The sequence below is a fragment of the Falco biarmicus genome, chromosome 15 (assembly GCF_023638135.1).
Source record: "Falco biarmicus isolate bFalBia1 chromosome 15, bFalBia1.pri, whole genome shotgun sequence".
NCBI classification, from domain to species: domain Eukaryota; kingdom Metazoa; phylum Chordata; class Aves; order Falconiformes; family Falconidae; genus Falco; species Falco biarmicus.
The window spans coordinates 22,459,929-22,486,014 of NC_079302.1; the positions used below are offsets into that span (position 1 = coordinate 22,459,929).

A 26,086-nucleotide genomic window follows, 5' to 3' on the forward strand; every position below is an offset into this window, starting at 1 on the left:
TAATGCGTTAAGAGGGGCTGGGCTTCCCGGGGCCTGAGCTGGCTGCCTCTGCAGAGAGATTAGATGCGCCCTGCTGCCAATTCCTGCCTGACCTGTAGGAGCTGTGCCAGCAGATTTGCTGGAATAAACTCCCAGCTGTAAACCCTTACCTCCATTTGGACCCTCTTGTGTATTTTTTAATAAGAAACAAAGTACTGAATCTTCCTGTTTACTTGCTGTACAGTGTGGAGCACCATCAGATACTGGCCCTTTCCTTTAGGCCAGACAGTGGTGGATTTACACGGTGTTCTTCAAAAATCTTCCTCTTCTAATCCCCCTCTCACATCAAAACTTCAACCATCTGGCTGAAGCTGACTGGAGTTTGGATGCTCTCCCTGCGGGATGGGAGGACGCTGCTGGTGGAATGGTCCAAGTGTCACGGGCATCCCGTCAGCGGTCGTTTCCTAGAGTAAGTGTACGTATGCAGAGCTGTGATGGAGCACCCAGCTTCTTGCTGCTTTGGTTCTGGCTCTTGACCTGGCTGGGACACAGCGTTCTCCTATGTGGAGAGCATGGAGGAAGGCAGGAAGGACGAGGGTGCAGAGATGGGAGTCTGCCCAGAGGATGGCTGCTGTTGGTATGAGGGGTGAATGGAGTGGCAGTCCTGGTTCAGTGCAGGCAGCCTGTGGAGAAAAGGTCTTAAGTATCTCCTTGTTCACGTTTCTGTGGGTGGCCTTCTCCGTCCTTCCTGCTTAAGTCCTTCCTGCAGTTCATGTCTAGTGGGAGAGAACGGCATCTTTCTTTGCAGGGAGCCCTGTACTCAACCCAGGGCAGAGCGGGGCCTGCCCAAAGGTGAATTTTCCTTGCCTCTGCTGGCTTTTCACCTTCTTCTTAAGACGCAGTGCTGGGAGCCTGCTTTCTGCGTCAAAGGTAAAGCTTCCCTTTGGAATCTCGACCACTGAAGGACAGCGAGTGCGTGGGCTGCAGCACCTGGAAGCAAGGGGTGGGAGGGTGACCCTCCCCGGCTTGGACCAGGGAGCACATGTGCTCAGACCGAGCTGGAGCAGCTGGCACTCACCATGTGGTGCAAGCCAGGGCTGGGACATCCCTCCGCTCCGGGGGCTGGGACATCCTCAGCTCCGGTAGCTCTGCCTGGGCAGGTGGCAGCAGCTGGCAGGGGAAGCAGGCGACACAGACAGCAGGGGTTTCCTGGAAAGCTTGCTGTCTTGTTTGCTCTGCTGCTGGGGCAGAATCGGCCTGGGTGAGAGTCCAGCCCAGAGGAGTGGCGGGACACTGGTACGGGCTTCTGTCCCTGCCTGTGACTGTCCCCTTGCGCTTTGTCTCCTTCCTCTCAAGCGGATCCTGACATAAAGCACAGATCTCTGATCACAGAGGTGATACGCAGGAATCAAAAAACATCTGGGCCAAACTCTCTGCTCCTTGACCTGTGTCTCCCATTCTGCATCTTCCCGGATGTCCTGGGCCAAATGTTGTCATCTTTGTAGAGGGATTATACCTCCAGTGCTGTGCTAGTCCGGCGTGGGGCAGGCAGTGCTGGAGGGCAGGGAAATACTTGTTTTGAGTTTTGCCGTTGGTGACCGCTCCGGAAAGATGGGTGACCGTGCTGGGGACTTCGGGTACTTCTGCACGCAGGGAGAACCGATCTTCCTGCCCCGCCGGCACCTGCAGGGGGACCTACCCGGCAGCTTCCCCTGGTAGTAAGCTGCAAAATGGGACCACCCAAGCAAGATTTTATTTGGATCAGGGAGGAGCTGTGTGCCCCGAGAGCTACCCTGGGATATGAGGAGGAAAGCCTCGGAGCTGCTAGAAGTGAGATTATGGATGCTACGTTGTGCTGAAGCAGACCTGCCTCTGCTGCGCCGTCACCTCACATGTCGCCCCTGCGGCCCCAGAAACAGTTTTCCTCCCTGTGAGATGAAGGGTCTGGCACCGTGGGGAGCAGGTTGGTGACTGCGCAGTGGGTGTGATGGGAGATGACAGGCATGAGCAGCGCAGATGGGTGCTGAGCTCAGTGTGGCTGGCCGGGGTGTCCCCAGCAGGGCTGTGCTGGCGCTAACCCCTGCCCAGGCAGCACCCAGAGCCTCAGTCCTGCCTGCAGCGCACACCGGCAGCGGTTTCAGCCCCTCTGAGTGCCCCACGGCAGTTCTCTCTGTCCTCAAGTGTAGTTTCCTCTGGCCTTGAGGCTGCCTGGTCACTAATTAACATATCCCAGCCCCAGTTCTTCCTCTGCACCAAGCGCGGCTTCCTCTCCGCTTTCCGGGTCGTCTCCTCAGCAGTGCACGGGAGGTTGTGCCCTAGCTTGCAGAGGAAGAGGAGGAGGCAGGAGGAAGCGTGGTTTCTCTGTGGTGATGCCAAGGAGGCAGAGAGAGCCCCTGCCAGCCCTGGTCACCCCCGTCACCCACACTCCAGCAGCATGTGGAACCAAATCCTGCAGTGGCCAGCACTGCCCTGGCATGGCATGGCCTGGCCTGGCCTAGCCTGGAGGACGCTGAGCACTCCGTGTCTTTTCCAGGTCAGGCTTCTCCAGACTATTTTTGGGAAGCTGGGAGTTGCCTGGTAGGGGTGGATCCTGGCAGAGCTGCCTGGCAGCACTGAGCAGCGCTTGCACTCCCCCCAGCCACCAAAAGCCCTGTCCCTTGCAGCAGGTGCATCCCTGCCCTCCCTGGGCTCTTGTGTCCTTGGGTGGCCGGAGGCCCACCCTGCTGTGGGCACGCAGGGCAGAGCAGGAGCCTCCGGCGAAGAGCTGGGGCCTTGCCGAGACGCTGGGCTTTATCTCCGGCGGGGTCCCTCACTGCTGCCCTTGAGTGTTCCCAGATGGCCCCAGGCTCTGGCACGGGCTCCACTGCAGCATCTGGGGAAAAGCAGGAGGGGGGTGGGAAGTGATGTCCTAGCTCGTCAAACCGAGGCAGCCTGGACCTCTGCTGCCAGTACCCCCAACTCCCCCTGGGGTATTGCTTCCAGCCCCCGCCCCCCCCCCCGAATCAGCAGGGAGCCCCCTACCCTGCCATGGCAGGGCTGCCCAAGGAAGGGGATGCCGCGAGCATCTGGCCCTGCGCATCCTTGGCTGTTCTAGCTGGCTTTCCCTGTGAGGCAGGCCTCTCTCCAGGTACCAGGCTTCAGGGTCCCCACCCCTGCATCCCACTGAGCCCTCAGCACCCCTGGGAGAGAGGGGAAACACAGCTGCCGTGGGAAAGAAATGCGGTGTTGGAAATGCATCTGCCACGGGAAGTGCATCTAGCGTGGGAAATGCATCTGCGCCGGCCTCTGGAGCCGCGTTTGCGGGGGTGGAGAGTGGCAAGTCCTGGCCACGCTTTCCCACTGCCTTGCCTTTTGGCCAGGTTCGTGCCTTTTGGTAGCTGCCGGTGCCGGTTTGGCTACCTCAGCACCCCAAGTGCCCCAGAAGAGGCTGGGGTGTTTTGCTGCCCCACGGCAGGGCTCCCAGTCCAGCAGAGCTGTAGGTCCCCCCGGAGGACCCACACCAGCACAAATCTGGGCAAAATGGTCAAAACCGAATTGAAAGGAGTTAAAAGCCAAGGAGTGTGACCCAGCACAGCCTGGCTGATGGACTACAATAGCCCAGAGCCACTTGAGACCTTTCCGCTCCCTCCCCGCCCCGCCTTCCACCCCCAATTCTTCAGGGTTTTTCTGACCCTGATGTTGGCTGCTTGCTTGGTGCCTGCAATGTGCTGAGTCCGAGTCAAGCGTGTTTCCCAGAGAATCAGCTAAAGGCTGGGAATTTCTGCCCAGTGTGGGCAGAGATGGGAGACCAGGGCAAGGGACATGTGGCCCAGGCCGTGCCCCCCCGGCAGCCCCGGGAAAGCAGGGTGAGAGCCACCGTAGCTCCTTCGCTTTTCAAAGTAATTAGTGGCTGATGAGTGGTAGAGCAGCTCACAGGTAATTTAGTGCCAGGAAGCGGCTGTAACTGAGTCTTGGGCACTAAGCCAGCAGCTCTGAGTCCTGGGGAGGGGGAAGGACGGTGAGGAGGCGCAAAAGCTTCATCCCCACCCCTGCAGAGGGGGCTCCTCTCCTGCCAGGGCTGGCAGGGTGGGGATGGGGGCAGAGGAGCAGCCAGGGCCCCGGGGAGGGGAGACCTTGTTGGGGCAAGTTAATGCTCCCTGCACCAAGCCCTGTGTCCAAACCACCAGCCCCACAGGGAAAGGGGGAGGTCACGGGTGCTGGTCCTGTCCTGCTGCGGCGGCGGCAGGTGGAGGAAAGGGGATGCTGGCTGGAGCCCAGGCCCGTCAGGGTGGGTCAGACCTACGCCACCCCTGCCTGCCATGGCCTGCCTCCCACTGGTGACATTAATGGGCCAGGCCTCTGCCGCCCACCCTGCAGCTTCCTGGGCTGCCCCTGTGGCTCCAGAGCAAAGCCTGCGCTGGCTCAGCACCCTGGGGAGCATCACCCAGCAGGGGCAGGAAATGGCCACATCCATCACTTCTGCATGCTCGTCCTTCCCATTACAGACTTGAGCAATGTTTTTCACTGGATAACGCCAATTTCCTACTCCCCAGGTCTCATCTTTCCCACTCCCGTGATTATTGCCCTGATGGCTGCAGTGGTCACAACTCCTCCCGCTTTCCTCTGCGAGACAGTAGCGAGGCAGGATATGGCCATCCCCTTCCCCCCAGGAAACCGGCTGGGGCCGCACAGGGACAGGGAGCTGGAGCACCCGGTGAACTGGTTCCAGGAGGGACTGTGCCCCGTCCCCCAGCTGCCGCGGCCACCGGGCCTGCCCCGGGGACAGGAGGTGGCTGCCCTGGGGCTGGAGCACAGTGCCAGCCAGGGGAGAACAAGGCACGCTGTGTTCCCGGTGAGGCCATTGCCACTGCCGTGGGAGCTGGTGAAAGGCAGCTCTGTCCACTGCTGTGCGGAAGATGGTAATGCTTTTGCTGACACCCCACCGACCCCACCCCCCCCCAAAAAAAAAATTGTGGTAGCCCCAGGGCAGGGACACTGAGGGGGACATCATTGCCAGCAATGCTGGCTTCTTCCCCGCATCCCCTAGCATGGCACCCAGCCTGTGGGTGCCAGGCAGGGTGGCACCCCAAGCAAGCCCCCCTTACCACAGATCTCACACAGAACAGCCCCCGTGGCTCCTGCCCCCAGCCCGCAGCAGAAAGGACGGCACCATGGCTCTCCACGCACCTGACCCCTTTAATGCGCGTACAAATGGCCATGGCCACGGCCACCGCCTGCCCACAGGACTGCGTGTCCCCAGGGCTTCACCCCACAGTGGCGGCAGGGTCCAGGCTGAGCTGAGCCCACAGGGGGTTGCAGCAGTGGTGTCTTTTGCCCCTCACACTGTCTTTAGGCACCACATCCCCCACTTCAACAGGAACCATGGTCTCTAGCTCAGCCCTCCCTTCCTCTCGCTCTTCCGTGCCATTGCGGGTGCTGGCAGCTGAGACCTGCCAGCTCATGGCACTCACTAGCAGCCCCCAACCTGCTCGCCACCCCCCTGCCGCACAGGCACAGCCGCAGCAGGTTCAAGCAGGAGGAAGGGACCCTGCTGGGACCCTGTGGCAGAGGCAGGTGCAACATGATGGGTGGCAACCTGAGGGTCATGGCTGGTGGGGGGTGCAGGTACCGGGGAGCAGGCAGGACCTGAATTGTCCTTCCAGCCCCCTCCCTGTGACCAGCCCCTGGTCCCAGCTTGGCTGCTCTAGAGGGGGCTGGGAGGGGTGGGCATACCTCCCCTTTTCTAAGGCTGGAGACATCAAGCAACAATGGGACAGAGGTGCTAAGGCCATGGGGTGGGCCATGGGGAGGGGGAGGTCAGGTCCCTTGTTAGCACCATGGTGGTGGGGGCAGTTTGGGGAGGGAGCCAGGGTCAGACCCACTCCTGCAAGGAGCGCTTGCAGTATAAGAGCATTCGGGGGGCACCCTTCCTCTGCATTTGGACAATGACGTAGATGAGGCCGAGGATGCAGAGCAGCAGCACCAACAGCACCAGCACCATAACGACGCTCATGGTGCGTGTGTACTCATCAATCTGCACCACAACATCCACGTCCCCGCCTGGCTGGCGGCCACCCTTGCTGTAATCTTCCTCATCTTCCTCCTCCTCCTCCTCCTCCTCTTTGCCTTCAGCCCGCCCATCCCCATCGGGGTTGAAGGGGGGTCGGTCCACATCAGGCCAGCGGGGATGAGGGTCTGGGACCAGCTCCGTATGACAGCCCATGAAGTCCCGTAGGATGGATTTGGGATAACCTGGTTCTGTCTTGAGCCGCTCGTTGTCAAATTTCCAGTACTTTGTGCCTCTGTAGAAGTAGGTGGAGGCTGGGGGTGGAGGTAGAAAATGGAAGCAAGGGGTAAGTGGGCAGGTGCAGGGCACCCTGCAGCCTGGGCACCTCTGCAGTTTGCCCAGGACAGCAGATTTTGCCCTGGGACTGGTGAGACCCTTCAGAAGGGGCTTCACTGCTGACTTCTGGGCAGCCTCCCGGCCTCCATCGCCCATGGCCAGGCAGCCAGAGGGGTGACCCTATCCCCACTGGTCCCCTCCCCTGCTGCCCACCCCTCTTCTCATCCTCTACTTACAGGCATCTGGGCTGAGGAAGGCACCCTTGGGTGACGGAGGGATGCCCACCCAGACGGAGATGGGCTTCGGGTACCCAGGGTCCACTGAGCGGGTGTCCTCATTAAAGCGCCAGTATCTAGGGGAGGGAGGCAGTAAGCAAGTGAGGAGCATGGGGGTCTCCACTGCCTGCTGTGTCTCCCCACTGCCAGGGACCAGGAGGTGGCATAACAGGGAGGAGGACCCCCACAGACACTCACCTGTCGCCACGGAAGAAGAAGGTGTGCCCCGTGGGTTCCCACCAGACGGCCGTGTCGATGCTGTCATAGGGGATGCCCTGCCCGTAGGTGACCAGGGGCTGTGGGTACCCAGGCTCCAGGTTGGCTTCTCGGAAGAGCCAGTACCGGTCACCTGGAGGGAGAGGTGATGGAGAAGGGGGGTGAAGCAGCAATGCCCAGCTGCAGTGGCAGGTGCACATGTGGATAGGACACCTGCAGCCAACCCCTCCCTTTGGGACCAGACAGCAGCTCTGGCTGGATCAGGATGGGATGAAGTTAGCCAGCTCTCAGCAGCCTGGCAGGGGGACGCTGGGGTCCCCCCTCTACCTTGGCCCTCCCACCCAGCTTCCCTGCTCACCTTTAAAGAAGACAAACTTCCCATCATGCCTCTCATAGGCAGCATCAATGTCCCCGGGGAGGCCCCGCCAGAAGTGCCCGATGGGCATGGGGTAGTTGTCCAGCACCCGGTTATGCCGGACCCTCCAGAACCACCGGCCCTGGTGGGAAATGGCGTGTTGGCAGAAGATGGGGAGGACACAGGGACACAGCCCCAGTGCCTGGCATCTTGTCAGGGGGCGTGTGTGGGGGGGATTGTCCGCCTGTGTCTGTGTCCTCCCACCCAGGGACCCACCACATCCCCAGGGAAGGGGCAGGAGGGAGTCCCAGCAGGTACCTTGAACACAAACATCTCCCCACGCAGCACTGCCACTGTGTCAAAGTTCCCGTCACAGATGTTGGGGCCGTACTGGTCAGGTCGGTCTGGACTGCCAGGTTTGGGGGGTCGCTCTGGTTTCCTTGGAGGGGGTGGCTTAGGGGGTCTCTGTTCTGGCCTGCCAGGTCTCCGGGGTGTAACGGTGGGCAAAGGCTTGGTGGGCTGAGGGTGCCCATCCACAGTACCTGAATCGGGCAGGCAAGAGACAGGATGGGGTGATGCAGACCAGCAGTGTCCATGCCTCAGTTTCCCCATGCACATGCCCAGCATCCTGCCTCTGGGCTCATCCCCCACCCAGCTCCTCACCGTACAGCTGCTGGATGCCCTTGAGGTCATCCTCGGGCAGCTGGAAGTTCTCCGTGTCCATCCACTGGTAGAAGGGGGCCATGATAGCGCTGGGATTGCTGGAGTGCTCCAAGCCCAGCGAGTGCCCCAGCTCGTGCACGGCCACCAAGAAAAGGTTGTTCCCTGCAGGGAAAGGCACCATCAGCAAGATGGGGTAAAGGACATGATGCATGGGGTGGGTCCTTGACCCCAGCACCCCATGATGAGGGTGCTCCGGTGGGAGCTGCCTGCATCACCCATGGTAGAGCTGCTCTCCCTGCCACTCCTGACCACGCCAGTGCATCCCCCCCCCCTCAAACTCAGGGGTCACCAGGCTCCTCTGGTTGCCTTCATCACCTCCCTGGCCTTCAGCTCACCAGACACATCCGTGTTCTCCAGTGTCCAGGGCTCGTCCAAATCGAAATGCGTGTCCCCCCCCATGCCAGCACCAGGAAAATAGGCGTGAGCCAAAAATCCCCCGACGCCGTCGAAGGGGGAGCTGTCTCCATGGAAGCCAGAGGCGAAGAGCACCATGATGTCTGCCTCCTTCTTCCGCTTCTGCCGGATGTCCTCGAAGGGCACTTCCCGGAAAACCAGCGGAGTGGCTTGCTCCCACACCTGGAAAGCTCGGCGGACAGCCTCATACGAGTGGTACCGACCCAGCTTCTCCGTGTAGTTTTGGATGCTGAGGGTACAGAGCTCACTGGCAATGGCCCAGGACAGCATGTGCTGCCCAAGGGGTCCACAGCTCTCCATGGCCTGCGGGGGTGGGAAGCCCTGGAGGTGCTGGGTACCTGAAAGTGAGATGACTCTGGCTCCAGCGCCGCCCTGTCAGTGCGTACCGCTTCCGCCGCATGTTGGACTTTGTCCGTGCCCCAAACTGGTCTGGCACCCCACAGCGGGGACGTTTCATCCACCTGCCAGGAGGGCATGGAGCCAGGGCTCAGCCCCCTGCAGCCAAGGTCCCTGAGGGACTGCAGCAGCCATGGGCGGCAAGGGTGGTGTCCTGGCTGCAGGGGTGCAGTCCCCAAGAGGGGAGACACAGCTCCCACGGGAGACAGCACCCACACTTCCAGATGCAGGCAGTGCTCCAGGGCTTGGCAGGCAAAGCCAAGGAGCCAGGAAGTGGAGCTGCCTTCTTGCTAGAGCAAGGGGACACGGAGAAACTCACGCCTTGGTCTCCTCGTCCAGGACACCGGTGACGGTGATGCCGTAAAACTTCTGCATCTCAGCGAGGGCCAAGGAGAAGGTCTGAGCTGAGCGCATGGTGGACATCTGCCGGCTGGGCTGCGGCAGGTAGCCATAGAGCCGCAGCCATGCCTATGCCGGGGAGAGCCGAGCGTGAGGCCGTGGCGGGGGACCTGGGCTCCTTGAGACCCCAATGGGGCAGGATCTGGCCCGCTGCCCCCAAGCCCTATCCCCTGCCATGGGGCATCTGCGCCAGCTGCCAGGGGTGAATGCCACACCCGGGCAGGCAGGGCAGGCAGCACAGGCAAGCCAGAGCATGTGGGCAGTGTCTGGTAGGCAGGGAACAGAGCCCCAGCCCTGCCCCGCGAGGTGCGTGGGGGACCCTCTGATCGATCTCGGGGGGCTGTCGGCCACCCTGACCCCAGGGAGAAGACAGCTGGCGGGGGACCAGCCTGCCTGTGGGCTCCTCCGGGGTGTCCCCCGGGAGCTGCAGAGGGACGTGGGGCCAGGCCGCCCGGGACCCCCGCCCTGGCCTCTACCCACAAAGGGGCTTCTGTGCTGCAGGGCCAGCAGCGCAGCGGCTCCCAGGGGCAGGAGGGCTGCTGGGGCGCGCTGGGGCTCTTCCTTCCTGCACCAGCCTCCACCTCTCTTGTCTTTTTAAATTCCTTTTTAAAAAAATTGTTTCTTTTTATTATTGCTCTTTTGTTTGGGTTTTTTTTTCATTTTCCTCTTTTCAATTTTCTACGGTTGGGGGTATTTTTCCTTTTTAATTTCCAATTTTCACAACTTTTTTCTATACTCATTTTAACTTGTTATTTTTTCATTATTACATTTTAATATTGAAAAATTTTTAATCTTTTATGATTATTTTTTTTTTACCACGTCCCCACCCCCCCGGCAGGGTGGCGGAGCGGAGACTTTATCAAAGGCCCTTTCACCCGCTCCCCCGCCGCGGCCCCGCGTCGGCACAAAGCGCTTCCTCCCCCCGCCGCTGCCGCCCGCCGCCCCCGAGGGCGACCCGGCCCCCCCCGCCTGCACCTGCGGGCCCGGCCGGCGCCCCAGGGGCCGGCAGCAGCGGCGGCCGCAGGTGCGGGCCGGGTGTCCCGGGGCAGCCCCCCGCCCCGCCCCGCGCCCCCCGCTCACCTCCGCGTTGATCTCCTCGCCCGCCGCCGCCGCCGCCAGCAGCAGCGCCAGCAGCACCCGCAGCGGCGCCCGCCCGCCCGCCCGCAGCGCTCCGCCCGCCCGGCAGGGGGCGCCGCCACCTCCTGCCATGCCGCGCCGCCGCCGCCGGTTTGCGGCTGCCCCAAGCCGCGCCGGGCCGGGCCGGGCCGGGCCGAGCGCGGCGGTGTCGGAGCTACACCGCCCTCATGGCCCGGGCCCGGGCCGCCGCGGGGGGCTGCACACGGTGCATGGGCGGCGCTGCCAGGCGCGGCCCGTCGCCTCCCGGCCCGCCTTTGTGTGCGAGATCAGGCCGGCCGCGCAGGGCGCATGGGCGGCCCCCGCGGCGCGGCTCGGCTCCCGTGCCCTGCCCGCTGGCGGCGCGGCGCGGCGCGGGGCGGAGGGACGCGGGCGCGGCGGCGCAGCGCGGCTCGGCTCGGCTCGGCTCGGGCGGGGCCGGGATGGGGGCGGGGCCGCGGCGCCGTCGCTCCGCCCCCCGCCACCTGCTCCGGCGGCGGGGCCGCGGCTGCCCGCCCCCCGCGCTGTCCCCGCCATGTCGGGCGGCCTGCCGTTCCCGGGCCGTGGCCCCGCCCGCCAGCCGCCCGAGCGTGCCGCGCCATGCCGGGCCGGGCCGGGGGCCCGGTCGTACCGGAGGCGGTTTCCCCGGGCTCTCCCTCACCCAGGGGCTCAGCGCGCCGCGCCGGGTCTGTTTTCCTTCCCCTAAAGCGAGCCCGGGCCGCATTCACACGCCTCCTCACGCAGAACCAGGCCCGCAAACTAACCGGCTGCCGTCCGCGCAGGGCTGGGTCACGGCTGTGGAGAACAGCCGTGGCGTGGGTGGTGGCGGGGCAGACCCCCTGCCGAGATGCCCCCGCGGCCACGACACCCCCCCCCCCCCCCGGCTCCCGTTGCAGGGGCGGCACCGAGCTGGCAGGGCCGCTGGCAGGTACCGCCTCAGCCGAGCCGTGTGGGAGCCGGGCATGACTGAAAGGCACGGCTGAAATACACCACAGGCACAACTTTATGGCATGAGGAGAGATTTTTACTGCTCTTAAGTCCTGCAGTCTTTCATCAGACAGACGGGGAATGAAAGATTCAGGGCAGCACGCAGGCATCCTGCTCCGAATACCCGAGAGGCTGCAGCGCTGCAGACCTCCCCACAGGAACAAAAGGGTTGGAAAGAAGCTTCTCCCCAGAGCCAAAGTCCAGCCTGCCGTCCCCAGGGTCATCGTCCCCAGGGTCACCGTGGCAGCGGAGGGGCTGTTCCCCGGGGGAAAAGCACGCAGCAACTCTCGCGCAGGGGCACTGCCCTTCCAGCCCAGGCCAAAGCTGACACTGCCCTCTCCTGGGCTCGCACACACGCGGCAGCAAGCTTCCCCGGAGAAGCAGCCCAGCAAAAAAAAGTCCTGGGTTTATGGCATACACAATCTTAAAGTTCTTCTTTTAGACCCAGCCTGGAGCACCGAAACACAAGGAGCTGCCAGCCTCTCCCCTCCAGCTTTCATCTTTTGCTGTCTAGCAAAAGGATCCGATGCTGAATATAGAGGCAGCAGCAGTGTGAGAGCGCACACAACATGACTCAGGAACTTGTCTGAGCTGGCTTACAGTAGGGAGATGCTCTGGCAAGACAGTCCAACTCTGTGTCCTTGCCTCTTGCTACTCAAACCGTGCTCGGAGTCTCCTGACAATCTGGCAGTGCTATTTCCAACCATGTGAGACACACTCTCCTTTAGCAACAGCTTCCCATGCTACCTTCTTCCTCCTTCCCATAAGGCATCTGTGGCTTTTACAGAGATTTTTTTTCCTCCTTTAAAAAAAAAAAAAAATCTGCAGAATTACCAACTGTGGAATGGCTGGAACCCGCCAGTGCTGACTGCAGTATATTCAGCAGCAAGGACAAAACCTGCTACAAACACACATTTCTTCAGCCAGCAACTCACACTTGGAAGTAGCCCGACTTTGGCCACAAACACCCCAGAGATGTTGAGCAGGCAAGAAGAGCACGGGAGGTGTGTGTACTGCTCAGAGCTGTGCTGGAGAACAGTCCTTGGTTGAACATCAGGCTCTCTGAGGCTCTGAAATGCACAGCCCCATCGGCCCCTACCTCAAGGGGAAGGAGAAGTACTTGTTCCCTGACTTGCAGCGGATTTGCTCCCATTGGACACGCAGCAGGTGTGCAGAGTCCTCAAACCCATCCACAATGTCCTGGAAAACAGATACAGGAGTCAGTACCAGGAAGGTGGATCTGCCAGAGGATGGAGTCAGCAGCTCCCCTCTCTGAACCAAGTCAGAGACGAAGCCATTTGCAGCTGGAAGCCTCCGACTTCCTTCAGAAGGGTAATTTAACTCATGCTCCTCACAAAAGCTTCTCTTCTTTCAACCCAGTGAAGTTTGCCTTTCTCGGTGAAGAGGATCTCCCACCCTCTGCACTCGGCAGGGAGATGTGGCTGGATGCCAGCTCTGCTTTTCCCCTGCTTTCCATGCTGCATGGGGACACACCTGGAGCTCCCGTAGACACTGCCCTTCCAGCCTTCCAGACAGGTCCCCGACACACCAGGCCAAGCTGATATGGAACGATGGGTCCTGAAGGAAAACAGGGATCAGATCACGAGGACTAAAGGACCTGTGCTTTGCTCAATGCATAGAGCTTCAGTGGGAGACGTGGTGCGATGCTGCCCTGGCTGGGATGCAGGGGTGGGAGGATCCCACAGCTGGGAGCTGTGCTCAGTGGTTGCAGAGCTGATATGGACAGTGCTGGAGGTGAGGCGAGGCCTGGTTCTCCCACCCCAGCCTTTTTGGACACCAGTGGGCAAGGCTGCCTTCTTCCCAGCCTCCCCATCATCAACTCTGCAGAAGTTTTTCCAGCTGCACAGAGAACCTCTCATGGCCGGTCCTGGAGCAGGTAAGGTCACTTCCAAATAACCCACAGGAGCCCCCTGCTCAACTCTTGGAGACACAGAGATCAGGGTTTGGTCCTTCAAAAACCAAAACCTGTCCCCAAAGCTAGTACCAAGCAAAGAGGCTGGACCGATGCTCCAGGAAACTGCCCAAGGAAGAGGCACAAGCATTGCCCTCAGTCCCATAGTGCTCACCCTAAGCCCATTCTGTCCTAGTACAACACTGCTTCCATGCACAGCAGGGCAGCAACCATGATGTATGCTCTGGCCCTTCATCCCAGAAACCTGATTCTCAAGAGACCACCAGATAGTTAATATCCTTACTCTCCTGCACAAGATGTGACGCAGAAGTCATAGACTTGTGCTCTTCCCAGTCTCAGCAGGATTGTGTTCAGGGTGTTAAGTACGAACATCACTGACCAGCCCAGAGGAGACCTCCCTGCTCCTGTTTACTTGAGGTGAACATTTCAAGAACCTCAGCTGGCATGTCCAGATCAGCAGGGAAGTTAAGTGGGAGACGCCTCACCTTGTAGAACGTGGGAAGGTCAAATTCCTCCAGAACTCTGTCCACCTCTGAGACCAGCTCCAGCAGTTGGAAATGCCCAGCAGAGACCTCCAAGCCAATAAAAGTCCTAAAGAAAGATGAGAGACAGCAAACGTCCTTGTCCTTTCATGCTACAGCCGTCCTTTCATGCTACAGCCGAGGTCCTTTCGCTTCAGCTGCCTTAAGCATACTTAGCCCTGCATGCCTGCTGGGCGAATTCCCTAACCCCCAACAAAAGACAATTTGAGGAATGCCAGATTTAAGCATTCAAGAACGAGAGGACTATATTCTGAAGAAAAACAGAAATAAAGATGCGGTAGCAGAAAGAAGCAGGGCCACAGAGATTTACTAGATTAACTCAGCACCTTTTGGGACATAAGAACTCATTTTCCAGGCAAAGGACATGCTTGAGGATAGATATTTCAGCAGAGTGCTGTGCCTGTGCAGAAGCTGCACGCAAAAAGCAGAAGTTGCCGCTGGAGGGGTTTTGCGGCGGGAGAGGAAGCAGGGAATGGGAAGTACCAAGCTGGAGAGATGTGACAAAGAGGTATCTCTTCAAGGACTGTCTAGATGACATTTTCTAGATGCCAGAAGGGGAGAAGACTAAGTCTTACCCAGGATCCACTTCATCCCACTCATGACTATTGTGGGCTACCATTCCTGCTAGATTCAGCAACTTTTTGCAATTTTAATCACCTTTGCTTTGACATTTAAACTACTTAATTGCATTCAATTGGAATCAGTCTTCTGAACTGACACCCATGAGAATTAGCACCATCTGAACTACTTCTCTCCAGCTCTTGAAAGACTTGCACTACAATTTCATGAACAGCACTGCCGCCAGAAGAGGTGGCCCTCAGCTCTGCTCACCACCAGCTGCTCACACTGGCACAAGGGTTTGCAAAACCGCAGAACCAACCAAATGGTTGGAGATGGCAGCAAATGTGGCCGCCTCTTTAGCTGCTGTGAGACCATAGCATGAATCTAACCCCAGTGGAAGGGCCTGCCTCAGGTCATGCTGTGAGCAAATCACCTCTCTTTAGAAGACTGAAATCCTGCAGCTTGAGGCTCACCCAACGGCTTGCAGAGAATCAGCACTGAAGCTAAAAATTTGTGCAAGTGGCTGGGGAAAGGTGTGAAATCTCTGGAGACAAGGTGATTGCATACTGCCCTGTCACACAGCTCAGCCCAGTCACTATGAGGCAGGCAGGGTAATACTTCCCATCCACACAGTACCTTGCCCAGCCTTCTCCCAAGGCAGGCAGGATGCCCCACTGCTCACTCACCTGGTTTTGTTCTGGTTGGTGTAAACTTTCACCTGGTCAGCCACACAGAAGAACCTGAAAGAAGAAAGATCCTATTTCAGCTGGTGGGGAAAAAAAAAAAAAAAAAAAAAAGAAGAAAGCAGAAAATGGGAGGGGACAGGGTTTCTAGTGAGCTGTGGAAAGATAATGGCAAATGTCGGACCGAACCAGTGAAAGCCAAACATTTCTGGGCTCAAATTAACCCGTCCTCCCTGGTTTCCAATCCGGCAAAGCCTGGAGGGCAACAGAAGCCCCAGAGCGGCTGATGCTCAGCAGGTGCCTGAGCCATGATCGATGAAACCACTGGTGGTTTGGAGGAGAGCAGGGCTCCAGCCTCGTCCTTGACAGCTGAGGCCCGACTAGCCCGGCGTCGCAGCCCCAGGCAGCGAGGAAAAGCGCCCAGGCCCCTGCTGGTGCAGCACCCGCTGCCAGAGGCGGCGGCTCGGTGCGATGCCGCCAAACAGAGACCCTGAGGGAGAGGGAAGGGCGTGAGGAGCCTTCCCGCGGCCCCGCTCCCACCTGTGGAAGGAAGCCAGGTGCTCCCGGAGCGAGCGGACGAAGGGGTCTATCCAGTGGTAGCGCAGCACCACGCACTGCGAGAGGCTGAGGTGGAACTCCTCCATGGCAGCCAGCGAGGGGACGTGGGCGCGAGCGTGGGCCACCAGCAGCTCCAGCAGCTCCAGGAACTCGTCCTCGGCGTTGTCTGCGGGGCAGGCGGGCGGTCAGGGCCGGGCCCCCGGGGCGGGCAGGTGGCCCAGGGCTGCAGTCCCCGCCGCGCCCCGGGGGCTCCTGGGCCTCACCTGGCCGGGCCGCCCCTGCCCCGCCCCCTGCCGGTATCGGTACTTACAGGGCAGGTAGACGTGGGTGGCCCAGTTGCCCCTCTCGTGGGGGAAGCCGCGGACGCGGCCGCCGTGCCGGGAGCTGTCGTCGCTGGTGGCCTGCTCCGGGCCGTCCGGCAGGCCGACGGGGGCGGGCAGGCGGGGGCGGCCGGCGCTGCGGGGACCAGACGGGAAGGTGAGGAAGGGTGAGGGCGGGTGAGGAAGGCCGCGCGTCCCGCCGCCGCCCCCCCCCCCCGCGCCAGGGCCCCGTCCCCCCGCTGCACCCACCTGGCCCGGGGGGGGCCCTGCGCGCCGCTGCCCCGGCACCCCCCTTCCTCCTCCTCCTCCTCCTCCTCCGAGCTGCTGTACCCCACCAGCGCGGCCCTCATGGCCGGCCCGCGGCCGCCGCTGCCCCGCCACCGCCCCCCCCGGCGGTGCCGGCGGGCGGGGGCGCTGTTGTCGGCGCGGCCCGGCAGGGGGCAGCCGCCGCGGCCCGCCCCGCCCCGCCTCCTCCGCCGCCGCCGCGGCCGGCCCGGCCCGCCCGCTCCCTCCTCCGGCACCCCGCGGCCGCCGCCCGCCCGCCTCCGGCACCGGCGCCCCCTTCCCTTCCTCCCGGCTTCCGCCGCCACGCTAGCGCGGGGCTCGGGCGGAGCGCGCAGGCCGCGGCCCCGCCGGCGGCGAGCGGGCTGACAGGGGCCTCTCGCCGCAGGTGAGGGGCCCGGCCGTCGCCGCCACCGCCCTTTGTGTGGGCCTCGCCGGGGCGGGGGCGGCCCCGGCCGGGCAGGGACCCCCGTCCCCCCGCGCGGCCTCCTGGCGCGGCGGCGGCGCTGAAGGCCTCGGGGCGCTGTCATCGCGTTCGGCCGCGGGCCGGCGGGGCCGGAGCAGCCGTCCCATGGGGGGCGGCGGGCGGCGGGACGGGCCTCACCGCGGGCTGCGGCGGCGGCGGCTGGCTTCCGAGCTCCCCGGCCGCCCCCGCGCCCCGCGGGCCCGCTGCACCTCTCCCTGAGGCGGCCTGGGCCCGGCAGCGGCAGGCCCGGACGGCGGGGAGCCGGTGGGAGGCGGGAGGCGGGCCGGACCATGCCGGAGCAGGCCGTGCCACGGGCCGCTTCTCCAGTTTGAAAGTACCTCTGTTCTCCCGTCTTCTCTCCTTAAATGGTTGTCGCTTCCCACCTCCCACGGAGGGATGAGTTAGGCTCGGAGCTGGCAGCAGCTTGGGTACCCGTGCAGAGCCCTCGGTAAGCCAAGGTTGGTATTTCTTATTTTTCCCTGCCGGGGGGACAGGAGCATCCCCTCCCTGCTGGGCCGGCTGGTCTGGGGTGCCGTCACTGTCGGGTCATGCCAGCCACAGTAGACGTTGCCTGTGCGGGGAGGTGGCGGCTGTGCTGCGCTGAAGTTGTGTGTCCCATTGAGCTCGGGGCTAGCTGTTGTAACTGTGAGCCCTCCCTTCCTGGCGACAGCTAAGGTGAGCTGCGCAGGAGAAAGAAGGGATCCTGCCAGCTGGCAGGGCTGCAATGAGGTCTTTGGGCATTTCACTGCCCAGAATTGTGCCGGCAGACAGTCATGCAGTGTCACCATAGGCAGAAGCGAGCTGCAGCTCTGCCTAGGCTGTGGGGCACTGTCTGGTCTTGGCTGAGCACTGGGGGAGGTGGGGACGCTAGGAAATGGGTTTCTCTGATGCTCCTTATTGCTTAATTTAAAATACAACAAACATTTTCCTGGAGGACTGAGTTTTTACTTACCTTGGGTGAGGGCAGGCAGTTTGATGCAGATATGAGTGTGCTCTTGCGAGGTCCAGGGCTTGTGGCCCAGGAGTGCTAACTGCTGCTGCTTGTCAAGGCCTGGACCCCTTCCTCTCTCTTGAGGTGTGTTGGCACTGCTGCTGTCTGCTGCTCACTGGTGAGTTATACTCTTCTCTCTCTAGAAGACAAACCTTTCAGTGAGCAAACCCCCTGCAATGCATTGTAGTAAGGCCAGGCAGCACCTCTGGTGTAGGTTGTTCAGCTCCAGCGTGCTTTTATTTCATGGTTTAGTAGGAGGTTCAGGCGAGCCGTTGCTCTAACACTTCTTTTATCTTCACAGAGGGTGCTGTGCATGATACCTGTGGGTTCTGTGTTTTGTCTGCGGATAGGATAATGTTGAGGGCAAACCTTCCCGTGAGCTCCTTTGCTCTTCCTAGTCTACCAGTGCTGCCCAGAGAGGGGGAAATCGCTTACACATGCCCCTTGGGTAATGTGCCCGATGTGCAAGCTGCAGACTGAGCAGAACTGCTTCACAGGGGTGTTTCAGCCAGGGTGGGATCTGCCTTGGTATTGGTAAAATCTAACCCAGCAGCATCTTGATTGCACAGCATTTGGTGTACCACAGCCTGTGCAGAGAGACTGATGTTCTCAGCCAGTGCCCCTAGCAGGGCTGGGACGTCGGGTGACTGACGGTGTACAGCATAACAGCTGAGCTGACTGGTACCTGGGCAGTTGTGCAGCCTCTTGTGAGAGAATGCCACTCGAATGCATACCTGGCTGTGGCCAGGCAGAGCCCAACCCTTTGCAGGCTGAGCGTGCCTTGTCCTGGGCCCTTTGCACAGCAGCAAGGAGGGCTCCGTTTCTGGTTAGCTCTGCTACGCTGGCTTCTGGGTAGCTTTGCAGGGATGCAGGAGAGTTTTCAAAGTGAGCTGTGGCAGGAGGTTGCCCGTCTTTCCTCCAAGACCTGACATGAGCTGTCTTCTTCCTTGCAGAGAGAGCTGTTCCCTGGGCTGCTTCCCTCGCCCTTCCCAAATGTGAACACATCACAGCCAGCACGGAGAAAGGCCTCCTCTTGTCTTCAAGGCGCTTGCTTCTGCCTTCTGTTCTTTTGTCCAAAAAAAGAAGCAGCCAAACCAAAACAGACAAAGAACTTGTGCTCATCTAAGAAGGCAGTTCTGGAGTCTCAGTCACCTCTTTTCTTCCCAAGATCCTGGGTGTGGGCTGGATTTTCTGCCCTCGACTTCAGGGGATTAGCTACAGGATATCAGGATCTTGGATACTTTCAATTTTTGTTTTTACTTGAACCCTTTCAACCGAGAAGCTGAAGCTGTCACCGCTAAAATCCCGGTTTTTTTTCCCAAGCATGTCAGAAAGCTGGCAGCAGCAACAGCAGCAACCACAACAGCCGCCACCACCGCAGCAGCACCACGCTGGGGCAGCCACCCTCCCAGAGCACTCCATCCCACCCAGCACTGCTGAAAACCCCTTGGGTTGTGCCGTCTACGGCATCCTGCTCCAGCCGGACCCTGGTCTGCAGCACCACCAGCACGCCCCCATTCAGGCTGGAGAGCCATCTCACAAATGTGGTGTGTGTGGCCACGACCTCGCTCATCTCTCCAACCCCCATGAGCACCAGTGCTTGCCAGGCCATGACCGCTCTTTCCAGTGTACCCAGTGCCTGAAGATCTTCCACCAGGCCACGGACCTCCTCGAACACCAGTGCATCCAGGTGGAGCAGAAGCCCTTTGTGTGTGGCGTCTGCAAGATGGGCTTTTCCCTCCTGACCTCGCTGGCGCAGCACCACAATGTCCACAACGGCAACGCCATGAAGTGCTCTATCTGTGAGAAGACCTACAAGCCTCCAGAGGCAGAGCATTCGCAGCCTATTGACCCCTCGGAGAAGCCCTACAGCTGCTCCATCTGTCAGAAAACCTTCAAGCACCTCTCGGAGTTGTCCCGACATGAGCGCATCCACACAGGTGAGAAGCCGTACAAGTGCACGCTGTGCGACAAGAGCTTCAGCCAGTCATCCCACCTGGTGCACCACAAACGGACACACAGCTCAGAGCGACCCTACAAGTGCACTGTGTGCGAGAAGAGCTTCAAGCACCGCTCCCACCTGGTGCGCCACATGTACGCACACTCAGGGGAGCACCTCTTCAAGTGCAACGTCTGCGAGCTGCACTTCAAGGAGTCATCGGAGCTGCTGCAGCACCCCTGCACACCCAGCGGGGAGCGGCCCTTCCGCTGCGGTGAGTGCCAGAAGGCCTTCAAGCGCCCCTCGGACCTGCGGCAGCATGAGCGCACACACAGCGAGGAGCGGCCCTTCAAGTGTGACCTCTGCCAGATGAGCTTCAAGCAGCAGTATGCACTCATGCGCCATCGCCGCACACACAAGGCCGAGGAGCCCTTCAAGTGCAACCTGTGCGAGAAGGGCTTCGTGCAGCCCTCGCACTTGGTGTACCACCAGCACGTGCATGGCATAGAAAACCTCTTCAAGTGCAACGTGTGCCAGAAAGGCTTCAATCAATCCTCAGAGCTGCTGCGGCATAAATGTGTGCAGAATGCGGAGCGGCCCTTCAAGTGTGCAGTGTGCAACAAGTCCTACAAGCGGGCCTCAGCTCTGCAGAAGCACCAGCTGGCCCACTGTGCTGAGAAGCCACTGAAATGCACGCTCTGTGAGAGACGTTTCTTCTCCTCCTCCGAGTTTGTGCAGCACCGCTGCGACCCGGCCCGTGAGAAGCCCCTCAAGTGCCCTGACTGTGAAAAGCGGTTCAAGTACGCCTCGGACCTGCAGCGTCACCGGCGTGTGCACACGGGCGAGAAGCCCTACAAGTGCCCCTCCTGTGAGAAGGCCTTCAAGCAGCGCGAGCACCTCAACAAACACCACAGCGTGCACGCTCGGGAGCAGCAGTACAAGTGCATGTGGTGTGGGGAACGGTTTCTGGACTTGGGCCTGCTGCAGGAGCACAGCGTCCAGCACACGGCCGAGGGCGCCTACCAGGTGGCTGCCTGCTTGCCGTGAGCCTCTTGCCCCTCAGCGGCTTTCAGCTTGCATGTGACGCTCCTGAGCCTCGGACTCCCCTTCCCTGTCCTTGGTTGTAGGCAGCCTCCAGGGAGTTTGGGGGAAAGGTGAGGTACGGTGGGTGGGCAGGTAAACTTTCCTCTGGCCTCTGTGGTTGATATGCCCCCTATACTGCAGGAGCGATGGACAATGTGGAAATCTTGAAGGGGTGGAGAGGAAAGGAGGGAGGTGGGGAGAGGAAATGATGCCTGTAGCTGCCTCGCATCCCCTGGACTGTAGTTCACGCTGTACCTGCAGTTCCAGTGCTGGGAGCTCAGCTGCCCACTGTGGGCACCAGCCCTTCACATGCGGCCTTTTTCCCCTGCCCTGCCTGGTGGGGTTGGCAGGGAGGGCTGGGTAGCCCTCCTCCCGGAGAGGGCTTGGGAGCAAGGCAGAGCCAGCCCTCCCTTTTCCCGGGGCGTGCTGCTTGGCAAGGAAGTAGCAGGTTTCCACTGCTGGGGTCTCCCAGCTTTCCTGGTCCGAGCTCAGTTGAGAGGACCATTTCAGATCGCTAGCGTTGATTGACTGCCCCGACCTCCTCTGCTCTCCCTCTTTTCTAGAGTGTAGAAAGGGAAAAGCCATGGGGCTTCACAGCTCCAAAAAGCACTTTGGCATTGCTGCTTTTGCAGTTGCTGGCTGTCACACTCTGCAAGGGTTCTGAGTGAGCCTGCCCACCCCCTATCCCTGTCAGCAGCGCAAGGAAGAGTAGCAGGCACCGCACTGCTACCGGAGAGCGTGGTGAGGAGAGCCTCTGTGCCCTACTGCTGGCTGAGAGCCTGGCAGTTAAGAGCTGCTTCCTGAGGGACCTAGCTCTCCTGCCAGACTTACCTCCAGTCCCCAGGCCCCTTCCCTCTCTGCACCACTTGGGCCGTTAGCGTACCTCCAGGGGGGTCAGGCAAAGGTCGTCCCAGCAGTTGGAACGCTAAGGGGTGAGATGAACACTAGTAATAACCTGCAACTTTGGAGGTGTTACCATTGCCAGTGGTAACCCACCCCGTGGCCAGGGCCTTGGTGTCTGATTTGCTGGGGGGAACCAGAGCGAGCCAGGAGAATCCTTCCTGGCTGCAGGCCCTGCTCCGTGGGGAGGCGAAGCTGAGCAATGGGTTAAGGGGAAGTGTATTTTTTTCCCCTCTTGTGGGAGTCCTGTTTTACCCCTTTACTCTTTCTTTACCTCTTCTGTATTTTTCAGGTTTTGCACAGTTCTTGTAAACATCACTTAAAAATAAATTTCCCCTAGCAAGGTCGATGCAGCCTCAGGTGTTTTCCTCTGCAGGAATTTGCTGGCTTCTGAGGGACCTATTACATGCCAGTTAGATGCTTTGGAGGTTGAAGGCATGCTTGCCTGGTTGCCCACCAGCCTTCCCCATTATGCCATTGGAGATATTAGGATGTTGAATATCCATCTGTGGAGATATTCAAGCCCTAACTGGATGTGGTCCTGGACGAGATGCTGTAGCTGACCCTGTGTGAGCAGGGGGTTGGGCTGCATGATCTCCAGAGGTCTCTGCCAGCCTCAGCTCTTCTGTGATCTTGGCTGGCCCTCGTATGAGGTAGAAGTGTGATGAGCTGTGATTAGTGAACCACAGCCAGCAAGTTGCTCATGTGCTGCACAGGTGTTTAGGACAAGTTCAATAGACGCTGTCCATGGCAAGTATAGACAGATGAACCTTGCAGAGAGTTGGGCTGTACTTGCTTTGCTTGTAGGGGATGCCCATTTAAAAGGTGGAGAAAGGCTTTCGTTTCCATTTCCAGCACAGTGAGGGGGAACTGGGTGCATTTTCGGGGGCTGGGACAGTTCAGTGACAGGTCTGACCCTGAGGCTGAGTCTTCTTCATACGCAGCTTTAAAGAGATTAAAGCAGACCTTGCTTTCTGCTGCCCAAGGAAGAGGGACTGATGGTTATCTTATTTCATGCTGCCTCAAAGATGTAGAACTTCCTACTGAGTTTTCTGTGTTTCTTTTTCCTTTTTTTTTTTAAGCAGTTTGTTAATATTCATTAAAAAATACTGTATAGTTTAACTTGATGTCATACTGGATCTTTTAAAAAAAAAAAGATGTGATAATCTGGATTTTTAAAGAGCTCTTTGGTTCTAGGTAGCTGGTTTTTGCTGTTTAATATGTAGTAAGTTCAGTGTATGCTTTACTGTAGGGTATAAATTAGTCTAAACCAAGGAAGGCTAATCCTGTCTTTACAGAAGGGCTTGGTGGTGACAGAGGCTGTGAGCGTGGGGCTGGGGCCAGCCAGGGAGCGTGGCACCCACCTGAACCCCCGCTCTCTTCCTGCCTTGGGCCGCCACGGTTTTGTGTGAAGCAGCCCAGCGCAGCTGCCGCGGGTCCCACAGAGCCAGGGGTTCAGTGGTCGCCCTGACGCTTGAGCACGGCAGTGGCACCCAGGATACCGGTGCCCCGAGCTGGGAGCTTGCAGAGAGGCTCATCTTGAGTAGGAAGGTGTGAAATGGAGGCTGCTGGAGCCTCCCGAGGCTTTTGTGGCTGTACTTCTTTCTGGCGCAGCTGCTGGTTAGGGGAGGGGCCCTGGACACAGCTCCACACCATGTGCTGGCCACAGAATGCCTTATCATGCCCATTTGGTACCAGCTGGGCACAGGGACTGATGGGGAGCGTTTCCCTTGTGCTGAGCAGCTGGGAAAGCCCTTGGTGTCCCAGCAGGGAGCTCTGGCTCTGCTTAGGATGTGGCAGCAGCTAAGCAGTGCCCTAGGTAGAGAGAGCATAGTCAGGCTCTGCATTTGAGGCCTTGTGCCTGGGGGAGAGGGGATGCTGTGTGGAACTTGGCAGGGACAAGCACAGGTCCAGTTCGTTAGCCAGTGCCTGTGAGTAGGTGTCTCCAGATCTGAAAACATCGTGGTGTGGCATTAGAGTATCATTGAGTAGGTGGCCCCTACTTAAGATGGTCCCTCCCGAAGGGTTGTTCTCTTTGGCAGGCAGCTTGAGCATAGGATGCTGCTGGGGAGGCAGCGGGGAGGGTTGGGCTGGCCGAAGATGGCATGGATGTTGTCTGGGAGATAAATCTCGCTTTCTAGGGGTGCAGTTCCCCTGGCTTCCTGGGTCCAGGAAGCTAGTCTGTTACCTGGGCTTTTCTCTGATTTTTCACTTCCCCTTAACCCTACCTACAGGATGCCTTTATCTGTGTCTCAGCCCCTTCCCTTCCACAGCTGTTTTGCTTATACCTTTGTAAGACCTTCTTGGCTTCTTTGCCCTTTGTTAAATTCTTCATTTGTAAGCAGTGGTTTGGTTTTCATCCATTTTTTCCATTTTGATTGCAAGGTCTCTTCCCCCTTTCCCCCCCATCCCCTCACCCCAAATTCCTCTCCCAGGCTGTGGCTGGATCCAGGTGATGCCAGACCACTGGTGATGAGATCAGGTGTTTGGGACCCAAATGTTGCTGGAATCCAGTGGGTGCTTCTGGTTCTTCCTGCCATGAGGCTGTCCGTCTTGCTGGGCATGGGCAGTGCCTGTGGCCTGGCAGCTTGGCTTGGCTGGATCATGTGTGTGGTACAGGTGGCTCTGGCAAGCAAGTCTGAGCCAGGACCAGGTGCCAGAGCAGAGCTGTAGGAGATGGGCACTGAGGTGAGAGTGGCCATTTCTGTGCTGAGTCCCTTTGCCACATCTCCAGGGCTGGGAGTTAAGTCCGCAGAGGGCTGTGAGATGTTCCTGGAGAGAAGTCGCAGCGCTGGAGTAGGGTCAGGCCCCCTAGTTCCCCTGGGAATGTTTGCAGAGCAGCTGTGTGCATCAGGCAGGTGGCTGAGCTGAGTTAGCTGTGTCATGGACACCCCTGGGACAGTGGGTATGTCGAGGCAGCCATGCCAGCTCTCTGGGGAGCAGATGCCACCCCTGCGGTCTGGGTGGGAAGATGTGTGCACTCTGGTCTTGGGGCCCACGCGCTGGAGTGGGAGGCAAGGGGCAAACGGTCTTCTGGCAGTGATTTGGGACCATCTCTGGGCACTCAAGCCTGGCCTTGCACTGATAAAAGGGAGAAGAGCACTTTCTATGCTTCCCTGGGGTATTTACCATCAAGTCCAGGCTGCAGCTGGAGCCTGGCTATTAATAATAAGCAAAAACCCCCTTGTTCTTCAGAGTTTGACTCTTCCTCCATTGGGTGGCCAGTTCACCGGCAGGAAGGTTCCTGCACATGCAGGCATAATGCTGAGATGCAATAACGGCAGGGCAGCCAGGTTCGGGAACGGCGGCTCTCCCCCAGGCCCCGGTGAGCACAGCTTCTCCCAGCTGCCAGGCTTTCTCTGCGGCACCTCCCAGCAGTCACCTCCACTGCTTTCTGGATGTGAAGCTGCTGCTCTCGCAGCATGCCTGGGATGCTCAACAGGGAGAGCAGGACCCCAGGTGGGAGCTGGACGATGGGCTTGTCTCTGAATGCCTCTGAGCCGTGGATCCAAGGGATTTCATGGCCACTGAAGTTCTCGGGCTTCTCCTAACCTGTGCTCGTGCCTCTGGTGGAGTTCCCAGGGCCATGGGAAGTTGTGGCCAGGGATGATGAGGTTTGTGTGGCTTGCAGTGCCTTTAACACTGCTCTCCGTGTGTTTCTAAGACGATACTCCATGTATGTGTGTATATATATTGTATTAACACATCCCGCTCTTCTGTGTGAGTGTCAAATGTTTTTGCTTTACTAATAAATTTATAGTTATTTATACCTTCCTGTGGGTGTGTAAGATTTCTGGAGCAGAGGCCATGTGCTGAGCTCTGCCTCCCCTGTCTGTCTTTGTGCTGTGTCTGGCTCCTCTTCATATTTTTGTTCATGTTTTCTTTCTTTCCCCTGAACTTTTTTTGATAGAGAAGTGACGGTCCATCTGCCTGATAACCAGAAGTTGAGATGCAAGGTACGGACAGGCTCCAAGCAAGCAGAATCTGTAGTGTGGTTTTGCCTCTTGCTAGAGGTGGACCATTCCCTCCCCACGTCAGAGGTTGCTGCTGGGGCTTCAGGGCAGAAGCAAGCAGGATTCCGTGCCTGCCAGAAAAAGGAGTGCCTGTTCAGGAGGCAGAAGCTGATGCATGTTGTGCTCTAAGCCCCATGCATGACTCTACAGCTTTCCCAGGTTTTGGTTTTTTTGCATCCCCCAGTCCTGCAATAGCAAGAGAAGAGCTTGCTATCTGCAGATGACCTGACTTGATGATGATCACGCCGAGGCCAGGTGAGATGAGTGTTTGTCTCTGGATCACTGAAAAAGTGCTTCCGGTGGAAGGTTTAGGAAGGGAATGGGATGGGAAACCAAAATCTTGAGATCCAGGATCCTGTGGCTGGGAGACATCTCGGCATCCCTTCTTGGCTGACTGCTGTGTTCAGAGCTCTTAAGTTACAGGGGAGAGGTGCTCGGGAGGAAGAGGAGAGATGCCCACATCTCAGGGAAGGGGCGGGACCCCCGTCCCTTTGGCTGACGCTGATACCAGGTTACTGGTCCCTCTGTGCCAGCTGTGCTGAGCCCTGGGAGGGTGTTAGTGCCACTGAGCAGGATCGTGCCTGGTGGCAGAAGGGGGATACCTTTCCCAGCTGCCCTGATTTCTTATTCCTGGCT

The 26,086-nt window shown here is 59.4% G+C and overlaps 3 protein-coding genes across 6 annotated transcripts; 1 reads left to right on the forward strand and 2 right to left on the reverse strand.

Moving 5' to 3' along the window:
* Positions 1-5,136: 5,136 nt before the first annotated feature.
* MMP15 (matrix metallopeptidase 15) lies at positions 5,137-10,432 on the reverse strand. Its single transcript, XM_056360265.1, has 10 exons — positions 10,160-10,432; positions 9,000-9,148; positions 8,623-8,745; positions 8,206-8,513; positions 7,811-7,972; positions 7,466-7,689; positions 7,151-7,289; positions 6,775-6,925; positions 6,538-6,653; positions 5,137-6,279 (listed from the first exon to the last, which is right to left on the reverse strand). Exons 1-10 carry the CDS (start codon positions 10,286-10,288, stop codon positions 5,831-5,833), a joined length of 1,950 nt encoding a protein of 649 aa, XP_056216240.1. The 5' UTR covers positions 10,289-10,432; the 3' UTR covers positions 5,137-5,830.
* Positions 10,433-11,194: 762 nt separating this feature from the next.
* On the reverse strand, positions 11,195-16,217 carry USB1 (U6 snRNA biogenesis phosphodiesterase 1). Of its 2 annotated transcripts, XM_056360294.1 has the most exons (7): positions 16,026-16,200; positions 15,767-15,912; positions 15,439-15,622; positions 14,902-14,955; positions 13,598-13,703; positions 12,674-12,757; positions 11,195-12,379 (listed from the first exon to the last, which is right to left on the reverse strand). In XM_056360294.1, the coding sequence occupies exons 1-7, from the start codon at positions 16,124-16,126 to the stop codon at positions 12,275-12,277; spliced, it is 780 nt and encodes a 259-aa protein (XP_056216269.1). In that variant the 5' UTR covers positions 16,127-16,200; the 3' UTR covers positions 11,195-12,274. The 2 variants fall into 2 exon arrangements, with proteins under 2 accessions (XP_056216269.1, XP_056216268.1); XM_056360293.1 differs by lacking the exon at positions 11,195-12,379 and having other exon boundaries at positions 12,386-12,757; positions 16,026-16,217.
* A 575-nt stretch (positions 16,218-16,792) lies between these two features.
* ZNF319 (zinc finger protein 319) lies at positions 16,793-25,207 on the forward strand. 3 transcript variants are annotated; one of them, XM_056360287.1, is made up of 2 exons: positions 16,793-16,982; positions 18,469-25,207. In XM_056360287.1, the coding sequence occupies exon 2, from the start codon at positions 18,840-18,842 to the stop codon at positions 20,499-20,501; it is 1,662 nt and encodes a 553-aa protein (XP_056216262.1). In that variant the 5' UTR covers positions 16,793-16,982; positions 18,469-18,839; the 3' UTR covers positions 20,502-25,207. The 3 variants fall into 3 exon arrangements, with proteins under 3 accessions (XP_056216262.1, XP_056216263.1, XP_056216265.1); XM_056360288.1 differs by having other exon boundaries at positions 16,793-16,972; XM_056360290.1 differs by lacking the exon at positions 16,793-16,982 and adding an exon at positions 17,047-17,633.
* Positions 25,208-26,086: the final 879 nt, after the last annotated feature.